The 12,948-nt window shown below is 36.8% G+C and overlaps 1 protein-coding gene across 2 annotated transcripts in view; it reads right to left on the minus strand.

Annotated features, from left to right (window-relative positions):
• Acer3 (alkaline ceramidase 3) overlaps window positions 1-12,948 on the minus strand; it is an 88,431-nt gene that overhangs the window by 35,867 nt on the left and 39,616 nt on the right. The window contains exons 3-5 of one of the 2 annotated variants that reach the window (XM_036201595.1): window positions 11,674-11,726; window positions 9,725-9,777; window positions 6,202-6,283 (exon numbers count right to left, since the gene is read on the minus strand). In XM_036201595.1, the coding sequence (XP_036057488.1) occupies window positions 6,202-6,283; window positions 9,725-9,777; window positions 11,674-11,726 (188 nt within the window). Of the gene's footprint in view, window positions 1-6,201; window positions 6,284-9,724; window positions 9,778-11,673; window positions 11,727-12,948 lie in introns of those variants that run through there. The other variant, XM_036201604.1, reaches the window with a different exon arrangement.

Raw genomic sequence — 12,948 nt, forward strand, 5'->3', positions numbered from 1 at the left:
TTTGTTCAGAAATCCTCCCCAACTCACAAATACTTTGGAAAATTCAACATAAATTATTCAACCTTGAAGTCTTTTATGATCTCTTCCATTTCCAAGAGAAGCAACTATTCACCATCTACCTATGAGCTGTGACCCTCCAATATAGCTCCTCATGTTGTGGTGACCTCCAACCATAAACTAGTTGCTACTTCATAACTGTAATTTTGCTACTGTTATGAATTGTAATGTAAATATCTAATATGCAGAATATCAGATAAGTGACCCCTGTGGGAGTCACAACCCACAGGTTGAGAACTGCTACTTTATGTCATTATACTGGTTTGTTGTGTTCCCTATAACCTAATCATCTCTTTGCTATCTAGAACTGGGCTTAGACATCTTTATATCTTCATTTAATGTAGTAATCTAATGAAACTTCATATAGTTTTAAAACTTAGCTAAAAATTTATTTCTGAAATAAGTTTCTTACTATAAAAAGACCACAATTATTTCCTTTAAGTAGTCAAAGGGCTTTGACTGAAAAAATTACCTGTAATTCTAAGTTTAATAAGGAGAATGTGTCTTTATTTGTTGTTGTTATTTATTTTTTTATTTATTTTCTGAGACAGAGTTTCTCTGTGTAGTTTTGGTGCCTGTCCTGGAACTCTCTCTGTAGACCAGGCTGACCTTGAACTCACAGTGATCCATCTGGCTCTGCCTCCCAAGTGCTGGGATTAAAGGCACGCGCCACCACCGTCCTGCAGAGAATGTGTTTTGTTTTATCTGTGTCTTTATTTCAACTAACTGGAACTCATTATTAGCTTAGGCTGGCTTTGAATTCACAATCCTCCTGCCTCTATGTCCTGAGTGCAGGGATTACAGGTGTGTACCAACAGCCCAGGCTTAACTGTATGTCTCTTCAACACTGTTTCCTAGGCCAAGAATTATGGAGTCCTTATTATTAATATTATAGTTAATATAAAAATGTTCTATTTTGCTGGGCGGTGGTGGTGTATACCTTTAATCTCTGCACTCAGGAGGCAGAATTAGGTAGATCTCTGTGAATTCAAGGCCATCCTGGTCTACAGAGGAAAATCCAGGACAGTCACCAAAACTACACAGAGAAACCCTGTCTTGAAAAACAAAAATAAAAAAAAAAAAAACAACAAAAAGTTCTATTTTATCTTCATTTTATGGTAAGAAAAACTAAATCTGAGAGAGAACTACGTAAAAATATTAGATCCAAACTCACATCCAACTGATTCAAAAGCTTGATTTGTTTCTAATTATAACATCTCTTAACTTACAAATGGGTCTAGCCTTGATTTTGATGCCAACTTTCTAGATAACCTTAATTGGCCAGGCAAATCACTGACACTCTTGATTTTATTCCCTTTGTTAAAACAATAGCATGACTTCCTTTCACTTCTAAAGTTGCAGGATTCTTTCATTATTAACTCGTACAGAGTTTAGGCAAAGGAGTATAGGAACTCAGGAAAATAGTGAATATTCTATTTATCATCCTAACCAGGTGACATCTTCCTTCAGCAGGTTTATTTTTCTTAACTATTCAGAAACTAATAGTTGTTTTGTTACTTTTATTTATTTATTCATTGTATGTATGTGATAGCAGGAGAGTGAAGGTCAGAAGACAACTTACAAGGGTAAATTCTTTCCTTCTATCATGTGGGTTCTGGGAGTTGAACTCAAGTTGTTAGGTTTGAAGGCAAGCACCTTTACCTGCTAAGCCATCTTGCCATTCCTGTGTACTCTGTGACATGAGGCTTTCTTGTCTTCCCTGTATCTCTGATTACTGTTTTAGTCTCCTTTGCTGATTATAGTTCTACATGGTTCTCAAAGGTCTGTATTCCATAGGGTTGTATCTTTTTTGGTCTTAATGGTGTGTTTTACTTTGGTACCAGTTCACCTATCTCCATGCTTCTGATACAACCTACACCTCAACCAAATCTGTATCTTTAGTCCAGCCTACCTGTTAAGCCTCCAGTATCATTAATACTGGATACTTCAAACTCAACTTATCATAAACCAAATTTATTTATTCCTACATCATAGCAAAAGCTTACTAATTATCTTTCCTAAACAAGATGCTCAGAGTTCAATTATATAATTTAAATTAAAAAGTTTCCTTTTTATTACACATTAAGTGTGTGTGTGTGTGTGTGTGTGTGTGTGTGTGTGTATGCACTCATGCCATGGCATGTAGGTGTAAATCAGAGGACACTTTGCAGGAGTCGGCTCTTTTTCTACCATTTAGGTTCCAATTATCAAGCTTAGGTTGTTAGGCTTAGCAACAGGGGCCTTTACCCACTGAGCCATTTTGCTGGTCCATTTTATTATTATTAATTTTAAAGATATAGCCCAAGCTGGTCTTTTTTTTTTTTTTTGAAAATTTTTTTCTCTTCCTCCTGTGACATTTAGTTTTTTTTTTTTTAACAAGAGTACAATAATTATATATCATACATACAAGTAATAAATACCTAAACAATGTCTAGTCCATTTGCATTTGACAAATTCAGCGAACATAATTCCATTATCTATCCTATTTTGGTAAGTCCAAAATGTACCTGATTCACTTTCTATCCTAACTTATATTACTAACAGAACTATCTTATAACGTTTTTCAAATTTATACACTTACTCTTTAGTGAGTTTCTTTTCTAAAATTCTTAACAAGGAAAACTATAACTATTTAAACTTTAACTGTAACTATCTAATCTTTAACTCCCTCAGAGACCCAAGAAGGAAATATTACCTAACAAAAATAAAAACAGGAAGTGCACGCAAGCAGCTTCCAAAAAAAAAAAAAAAAATGTGAGTTGACAGAAACAGCCAGCCGCCTGAACAGTCACCTGAGGTTTCTCTGCAGTGTTGGGGCATCATCTTCAGCCTATAGGCTTAGCGTATCTGACAGACTCATTTATGAACTAGGATGTACACAAGGTCAACAGTTCGATCTCACATTTGGTGAGAGCAGTCCATGTACCAGAAACATCTGAATTCCACTAGTGTCATGTCATGATTCAGGATTTTAAATTCTGGAAGTTTTTTTTTAATTCAGCTGTCCATTCTTCTTGGCTGTGTGTGTGTGGCTTCATCTCGGCATCCCATTCTTCTCCACATCCCTCTATTAAATGCCAGTCTTCCACTGAGAGGTATGAGCTTAGTTACTCTTCAAGAATAACTGTTTCAGCTGCTGTTCCATTGCACATCAGAAGCCATTGGCCCACTCCCTGTTCAGCTGTCTTCAAAGAAATGGGCTCTGTACCTTTTCTGGATTGCAAAGGCCACTTCAGGGATGGTGCCAGGCTGGTCTTAAACTGATTACAATGTTAAAGATGACCTCAAACTTCTGATCCTCCTGCATCAACCTACCTTACTTAGGTTTTGGGAATGCAGACATATACCAACATATTTGGTTTTATTCAGTGCTGAGGATGTAATCTAGGGTTTTCTGTACACTAGGCAAGTACTTTACCAACTGAACTATAACTGCAGTCTTATTATTTTATATGTATTTTTATCTTCAATTTTAACTTAATTTTGTTTTGTTTTTCAAAACAGGGTTTCTCTGTATAGTCCTGGTCATCCTGGAACTCACTCTGTAGACCAGGTTGGCCTTGAACTCAGAGATTTGCCTGCCTCTGTCTCCTGAGTGCTGGGATTAAAGGTTTGTACCACTACCACCCAGTAATTTAACTTTTAAATTTTAAGACTCATGGTATGCTGGCCCTGAATTTGCTATGTAGAAAAAAATGGCCTTTAAATCATGATCCTCTAGCCTTTGCCTCCTGAGTGCTGGGATTACAGTCTTGTCCCAACATACTGGCTCCATGTTTTAATTTTAAAAGAAGGTCTTGCTGTGTTGTATGTGCTACCCTCATGCTGGGATGTCATGCCTTGGCCTATGAAGTGCTGGGACTATAGGCATGCACCACCACTTACATGGTTAATAGGCTAACAACCAGGCCCTAAGAAGAGAAGCCATTCTGTATCATTCTGTCTTTGCTCTTCTTCTATCTTCTCTAGTAAATGGGTCATATGTTCCACAGGTTGTATATGTCTGCTGCTTTTCATACCCACAACTACACTACTTCAATCTTGGTCCCATATTTTATAAAATATGAAAAATCCCTGTATTTAATCTCCAGACTCCTTTAATCTATCTTCTGTAACAGGTAATTTTTCTAAAACTTGTCTGGTTGTATTTTTTTCTACATTATGGATCAATACTACTTAAAGAACAAATATAAGCTCTTAAACATAGCACACATAGAACTTTGTCACCTGACATTTTGTCTAACTCACTAGACCCATTTACTACTTTCCGCTACCATAAGCAATCACCTATATAAAACCTCTCTCAATTTTGTACCCATGATAACTTAATTGAACAATCAAAGCAAAGTATTCAGTAAACATCTGGCACATAGTAATTAGTTTCTAAAAAACAGCAATTCACTATGCTAGTCGACGGTCTGTGTGTATGGAAATACAAGAGACTGAAAATGCTTTACCACACTGTTGCCCAGAGGCCTGAAAAACTCCTGTTCATCAGTTAAAATCTAACTCAAGTGAATCTTCTCTGAAGCTTGCCCTGACCTACTCACAGTATTTTTTTTTATTGTTTTTGCTTCCACAGACAATGTTTTGATGTAGCCCAGGGCAACTCAAGCCATCATGCCTGGTTCAATCTTCATTTTTGTTTTCTAAATTCTAGGCTCAGAACAGAACATTATGTAGTCCAGGCTGGACTCAAGCCCATGTGAGATCCTCATTAAGCAGTATTTTGTTTTTTAATTAAAATTAGGAAGGAAGTAGGGGCACACTGAGACCAAGTCATACAGCTGAACCTAGCCTAGAATATACTAAGTAGCTCAGAATGGCCTCAAACTTCTTATCCTCTTGTTTTAGGTGTTGGGATAACAAGCACATACCATCATCTTGGCTTCAAGAGTAAATTAAGCCGGGCGGTGGTGGTGCACATCTTTAATTCTAGCATTCGGGAGGCAGAGACAGGTGGATCTTTGTGAGTTCAAGGCCAGCCTGGGCTACAGAGTGAATTCCAGGAAAGGTGCAAAAGCTACACAGAAACCCTGCCTCAAAAAAAAAAAAAAAAAAAGAGTAAATTAAAATTTAAAGCAATTTATTTATATTATGTTTCAATTATTTGTGTGCATGTACATACACATTAACATGCCTGCACAGAGTGCAGGTGCTGTGAAGGCAACAGATCCCTCTAAAGTTAGAGTAACAGGGGTTTGTAAATCACCTGATATGGGAGCCAAATTGGGGTCTTTTCTAAGATAGGTATGCACTTTAACTACTGAGCCATCCCTCCAGTCCCAAAATTAATTAGTTTTTAAAAATGGTCCATAAAGACAAAAATTACACATATGCATGATGTGCTAAATGCACTCACATGGCCTTAATGGATCCTCTTTCTCACATTACTATATTACAGGTTTTTACCTTTATTTTTGTAGTCATTATCTTTTGCTACAAGTCCTTGTTCCCATTTAACTTCCCTAGTAGAATGAGTTCCCTCATGGATACCAACTGCTTCTTAGTCACTTTTGTATTTCCAGTACCTGACAAACATTTCCAATTAATATTTTCTTAATTTAAGGTTAACAATGAAAACACTCACAGTAGAGCCAACATGGAAAACCTCACTTCTTGTTAACAAATAAGAGGAAGTAAGTTCATCTGTAAGAAAAGCAATTTTTCCCATCGCTACTAACTAAATATTTACTTTTCAACATTTTCTTCGTCTTAACAAAAAAACACATTAAAGAGTTATTTTGGGGACTGAAGAAATAGCTCACTGTTTAAGAGCACTTGCTCTTCTTGCAGAGGACCCAGATTCAGTTCCCAGCACCTACATGATGGCTTACAACCATCTGAAACTCCAGGGGATCTAATATCTTCTGACCTCTCCAGGGATCTGTCACACAGATGGTACACATACACAGAGACAAAACACTCAAACACAAAAAAAGTAGAATAAGTCTAAAAACTAACTTTTTAAAGTTTTTTTCAATTAAAAGTAGTTTTTGAAAAGGAAATAAAGGTGCAAAGTCTAAAAATAAGACATTCCAATTGCATAAAAACATTTCAGTTTGAATAGCTTGACACAAAAACTGGAAACTAACTTCCAATCTCCTACAAGGCATACCTTGCTAGAGATAAAGTATGACTTACCGTGGTTACTATTAAACTGAATAGAGCTAGGGTAAAAAGCAGATGGTAGTTTATTGAGCTCTTTGTCTTGAAACATTCAAACCTTTAAAATAAGAGAGAAAGAAATTTACTTTATAATGTATAACAGGAACAAACTGAATGAACTTAGAACTTGCCCACATGCCTTTGTGATCCAGCACTCCTCACTATTTTTACCTCTCACTCTTCGTGTTAGAAATACTGAATTGTACATAGATTACAAGAGGCTAACAGGATCAGCAGTAGCCACATAATTTGAGCTGAGACAATGAAGTTCTCTCTCCAAGTATGAAGTTGCGGAGACAACTAAATCAATTAAGTAAAGGCAGTCAAAATATGGTATCAGATAGTCTAAAGCTGATATCTGGAGGCAGCCAAAGTGAATAAACAAGTGAACGAATGAGCAGAGAAATAACCTGAATGGAAAGAACTATAAAGTAGATAGAAAGACTTGAAGCCATGTGGAGAAAGGACTGAAGAAAAGACAGAGGCACAAAGACATTACTTTGCAGTTCTAGTGAGGCAAAGTTGCACTCCTTTCTATTTGGTTTCCCAGTTTTCTCATGTCCTCACCAAAAGGAAGTTTCTTTAACTCTAGCAGCTTTATTTATTTGTGTATCTTACAACTAATGATCTCCCTCTGAATGAAACTACTGAGATCACTGTACTGCTAGGCATGGTAGCTCAAGCTTTTTATCCAGTATTCAGGAGGCTGGGACTAGAGGACAGCCCTGGGCTGCAGACTGAGAGTCTGTTGAAGAAGGTGGAGGAGAAAAAGGCATTTTATTATTATTTTTCCTAATGTGTCTCCCCAACTGGAGTGTGAATTCTTTGTGTATAATGATATAATCTTATTATTTTTTCACATAATTACTACGTTAGTGCCTAATGCACAGAAGATAGTATGGGGGGCAGTTGGCCATCAGTAAACACCCAACCTTTGAGGACTAGGTATTAGAATAGACAGTAGTGCATTCTCAATTACTAACTGCTCATAGAAACTGAACTGCACCTCCTTCTCTGTAAAGAAAGGAGACTGGAATGGAAGGTTTCTAAACTCTCTTTCACCTTTAAATTCTATGGTTTTATGACTCTGAAGATGATACAAATGTGAGGCAGGATCTTACTTTTAAATTATATGACTTTATAATTGGATAGAAGTGTTAGGTAGTGCATTTATGAATTACAGTTTCCTTTTTGCTTTGTCTACAGTTAAGAAACTTATTTAAAATGTTCTCAAAGGATATTGTTAAGCTCACAACTGTCTACAATTTCAGTTCCAGGGGATACAATGCCTTCTCTATCCTCTCCAGGAATGCACATGATATATATTCATACACACAGGCAAATCACCATATGCACAAATATTACTACAACAACTTTATTTTATACATCTTTTTTCTTTTATTTGTCCAAATTTATTGGATAATTCCCACTCATTTTGAATCAGGGTGCTTTCTGAACTACTTCCTCCAAAAGGAGTATCCATACCTCTGTAGGCTTTGTTTTCTCCCCTGAAGGCTGACAGAGGACAGTGGAGCAGCAAACACACAGATTGTGCATAAAGATCATAGTTATTTTATAGCATCCTAGGCATTTCACATCTGTGATGTAAGAATGAGAGCTCTGCACCAGGCAGTTTGTCTTATATTTCTTCTTTTACTCTTCTGCAGAGGGATGAAGGAGCTCCTTTACAAGAAGCATGTTCTTTTTTGTTTGTTTGTTTTTGTTTTTGTTTTTTGTTTTGTTTTGTTTTGAGACGGGGTTTCTCTGCGTAGTTTTTTGGAACCTGTCCTGGATCTTGCTCTGTAGACCAGGCTGGCCTCGAACTCACAGATATCACCCTGGCTCAACCTCCCAAGTGCTGGGATTAAAGGTGTGCACCACTGCCGCCCAGCTAAGAGGCATGTTCGTATAGGGAGGCTGCCACCAAGGGAAAGGCTATCACTACTTTCTTAATCTGGCCCTGTCCATAGAGGGTTAGTACCTTGACTCTTTTGCTTTCTACTCCCAAGTCTATCACAAAACTTGTCCAGTACATGCTTCACAGATGAAAGCACACAAAGGCAAGCAGGTTTAGAAACAGTTGGAGGTCTAGACTGCTTTGCATACTTAAAAGGTCAAAGAACGTCCTAAAACCAATTCAAAACAAAACAAACAAAAAACCAATCAGGGTCAGAGAGATTCTGCCCCTTGTAGTTTTCTGGCATGGGCTATTTCTGGGGATATTTTAGTGTCCCTCAGAGATTATTAACCTGCATAATGTATGCCTAGCATGCTCATTAATGAAGCTCTGCTTACTTCCTTGAACAAGCTGCTAAATTTCTCTGTGCTTTACTTCTTGTGTATGAAACCAGCTCAGTACCTACTGTCCTCATTAGCTGAAATGTGGAAACAGTGCAGAGATAAGCACAAAGCCCTATCCATAGCTGAGTAGCTACTAGCATTTGATAGCTGCTGGGAAAGAGACAGTTTGGTTTCTTTAATGATGTGACCACTGATACTTCAATTATACTCAAGAAAAAGTCCCAACCCAAGAGTAGTGACCAACACAAACTGGACTTGATAGGTAAAATAATAAAATAATAATAATAGTAATAATAATAAATAGAACATGAAATTGGGTGGTTAGGGAGATAGGAATAGATCTGGGAAGAGTTCAGGAAGGGAGAAAGATGATCAAAATACATTGTATGAAATTCTCAAACAACTAATAACTATGAGTGTACTTCACTTTCCAGGTAAGCTTTTATTAAGAAACAGTTCATGGGCCAATGAGATGGTCCAGTAGGTAAAAGTAATTATAGTTCAAGCCTGAAGACTTAAGTTCAATCTCAGTATACCTGAATGGAAGGAAAGAACCTATTTCTGAAAGTTGTCCTCTGACCCCAACATGTACACTGTGTTGTGTGTGTGCGCGCACACACACATACATACACACACACACACACACACACACACACACACACACACAAATAAATAACAATAACGAAAGGAACTGGTACTGGCTCAACAGTTAAAAGAGTACTCGCTACTCTTGCAGAAAATCTGGATTCAGTTTCTAGCACATATGTGGTAGCTCACAACCCTCTATAACTCCATTTCCAGAGGATCCAGTACCCTCTTCTGACCTTCTCATACCAGGCATGCACATGGTGCACAGACATACATGCAGGCAAAATCTTACACACATAAAATAAAAATAAATAATATTTTTAAAAAGCAGTAACTAAAAAACAAACCATTCATATCACAGTATAGAGAAACTACTCCAAAACTTTTATGGCACAATTTGGACACATTCTTCACTCAAGAAAAGGCAAAATATGTATTTAAGTCAAATTAAGATACTATCTAAACTGGCATTAGGGTTTTGAGATTACTGCAGCTTCCCCAAAACTAAACTCTTCACTAATGTCTCAATATTTATCTTTTATATTACATATCTTCATGATGTAATTGGCCCCAAACCACACTGAATTGAATTTTAACTATACGTACTCACATGCAGTATACAAATATGCAGCAGCTGTAAATCATGGGGAGCTCATCCAACAGCTATATGAAGCAGAGACAAAGACGTGAATATAGTACAGCTATAACTGTGGACGTCAAAACAAAACTTCAGAATGGTTAGGATTGCCATCTCTTAAGCTAGGAATGTGCCTCCGTGGTAGAATGCATTGCTTAGGATGCACAGGCCCTGGGTTCAATTCCTAGTTTCTCTCCCCCAAATTATTAATTTTTATTTAATTTATTTTACTAATTATTTAATATATTCATCACCATCTAACTTACTTGTACAGTTTGTTGTTTTTGACCCATCAAAGTTATCTATCCATCCCTTCTAAGACACACATCTAAGTGGCACATCTGACTGACTTTTCCCAGAGTTCAGTCCAAGGAAATCGGAAATGTTTATAAATGTGCACATTTGAGAAATATTTAGGAAGCACAATAAATAGAGATTTGTTATTAATTTTATAGAAAAGTGAGGGGAAAGAAACAATAAAGGATATATAAAGTTTCTTGCTTAACAATTCAGGAGATAGTAGTACAGTTTAATGAGATGATGAAAACAGAGAAAATGACAAGAACAATTTTCAGCATTCTGAGTTTCAAGCACCTGACACAGATATGTAGAAATGTCTATCAGGTTATGAGAAGTACAGATGTGTAGCTCAGGATAAAGATATGGACTCCAGATATTTGTGGCTTATTTAAAATGCATTTACACATTTACAAAAATATACACATTCATTTGCTTGTGTGTGTGTGTGTGTGTGTGTGTGTGTGTGTGTGTGTGTACACACTCATGAAGACAAGTAGTCAACGGTTAGGTGTTTTTCCTCAGGCACTCCCCATCTTGTTTTTTGAAATCAGTTTCTCACTGATCTGGAGCTTGTCAATTAGGGTTAATTGGTTAGACATAAAGCACCAAGAATCTGCCTGTCTCTGCCTAGGATGATAAGCATATGCTACCACTCTTGGCACTTTTATATGAATTCTGGGGCTCAAACTCAAGTTCTCACACTTGCATGACAAATACTTTACTGATTAAAATATCGTACCAGCCCCCGTTTAGTTTACTTGTTTATTTTTTATTTTATTTATTTATTTAGCAGAGAGAGGGGTACTGTTGGGCATGCACATATGTGAACTTAGAGGACAATGTTTGGAAGTTGGTTCTCTCCTTCCACCATGTGGATCATGGGGATCAAACTCAGGTAGTTGGACTCACCAAGTACCTTTCCTTGTTGTACTATCTCAATAGTCTTCATCTTATTGCTTATTAATGTTTTGTTTTGTTTTAAAAAAAAGATTTATTTTATTTGTGTGTTTTGCCTTCATGTACTTATGTACAACCATGTGCATGTTTAGAAAGGGTTGTTGGATCCCCTAGAACTGGAGTTAGAGATGGCTGTGAGCTGCCATGTGAATGCTGGGAACCAAACCTGGGTCCTCTGTAGTTGGCATATAAAATAGTCAGGTTTTGAATTTCAGGATAGCCAGGGCTACACAGAGAAACCCTGTTTCATCAGTGGTGATAATCCAAAAGGTTCAAATGACTAGATATATAACCTCTTTGCAGCAAAGATAGAAACTAAGCAGGGTCTATCCCACTCAAATGGATGCCACTGATACATGAAAGACTGCAGGCACGTAAGAATATAATGTTTTTGTGAACTGCTTACAACTTTTTAGGACACCTCCATATAATAGTCTTCTTTAATGCAGTTCTAAAATTATGTATGTCTGCACAGAGTTGGCATACATACATAGAAAACCATACTACTTCTTTATATGGTCAATTTGAGTCCTTTGACTTGAAGTGTAAAAACTTCAAAGATGACAAGTCCCCTCTTTTATTATCCTTTAGTTATGCATTCTTTTCTCAAATTGGAAGTGTCTCCAAATTGAGAGAAATAATCACTTACTTTTGCCATTACTCACCTGCATTTCATATTTCAGAGTCATGTGGAAACACCAGGATCCCATCCCTACCACTGAAATTAAGACAGACAAATAAAAGACTCAGCAAGAAATTTGTTGGGGCCAGAATGACTTCAGAAGACAATAAGACATTTCAAAGTATTAAGTTTTGAGGGAAACAAAGTTTATAAGTCTTGTGACAATATACAGATGATGCTGAGTTAGTGCTATGATTGAGGATTTTGGCATAGAAGAAAAACAAGCACAGTATCATTTTCCTAAAATTCTCCCTAATAAGTAATTTACTAGATTAACAATGCTCTATTATTTCTATAAAATACTGGATACTCAGGATAAGCTTTACTGTGCATAGCTGGTCAGCTTCCTTTAGCACTCCCTTGTACTCCTCTGATCCATAAAACCTAGCAGTGTAATTTAGAGAGCCACAATATCATATATACAAAACCACTGTAAAGACATCTAAATGCAATTCTTTTGAGAACTTTCTTGAGAAAGTGTACTGCAGTATCTATGTGTAAATATTTAATAAACTAACTTTGCTTCTTTCTGACTCATTCTGTGATTTTTTTTTCCTGTGGTATATAGTCAATAATCCAAGGGAGCATCTCAGACACTGGTGGTAGTTTGGGGCAGTCTCTTTGCTACAATAAATAGTTCTATGAATTGAAGTTTTATGCTATGCCAAGTGAGGTGACCACTATATATGCTCTAGGTCCTTTCGTCTTTACAGAACCATTATTGGTTACCATATGGCCTTTATGTAATTCATTGACAATAAAGGTTTACACATGGCATATAGCTATTAAGTAATAACGAAGGGATTCTAACTCAGGCTCCTTTATAAAATATTTTATATACAACTTATGTATCTAGGAAACAATTATAGTGATATGTACAGAAAAGGCATAGATGACATTTTCAATTTTCTGGCCCAAAAGTGGGCTTTGTAAGTATGGCTAAAATAATTTTGTAGCTAGGTAGGACTTTTATAATAAATATTGTATCAACAGTCCATACATTCCATTTCATGCTAACTGAATGGAGAAAAAGAAAAAGCACCCTCCCTCTTTTGGTAGTACTAGGCATTAATGCTAGGGCTATGTTCCTGCTAGGCAAATGCTCTACTACAGAGCATCCCAAGCCAAAAGAAACTGTAGATTGAGACAGAGTCTAAGTTTTACAGATTGACCTTACATTCACTATGTATCCAGGCAAGCCTCCCAAGTAGATGAGATTACATGTGTGCCCCACTACACCTGGCCAGGTGTGTAGTTC

The sequence above is a fragment of the Onychomys torridus genome, chromosome 1 (genome assembly GCF_903995425.1).
Source record: "Onychomys torridus chromosome 1, mOncTor1.1, whole genome shotgun sequence".
In the NCBI taxonomy this organism is placed as follows: domain Eukaryota; kingdom Metazoa; phylum Chordata; class Mammalia; order Rodentia; family Cricetidae; genus Onychomys; species Onychomys torridus.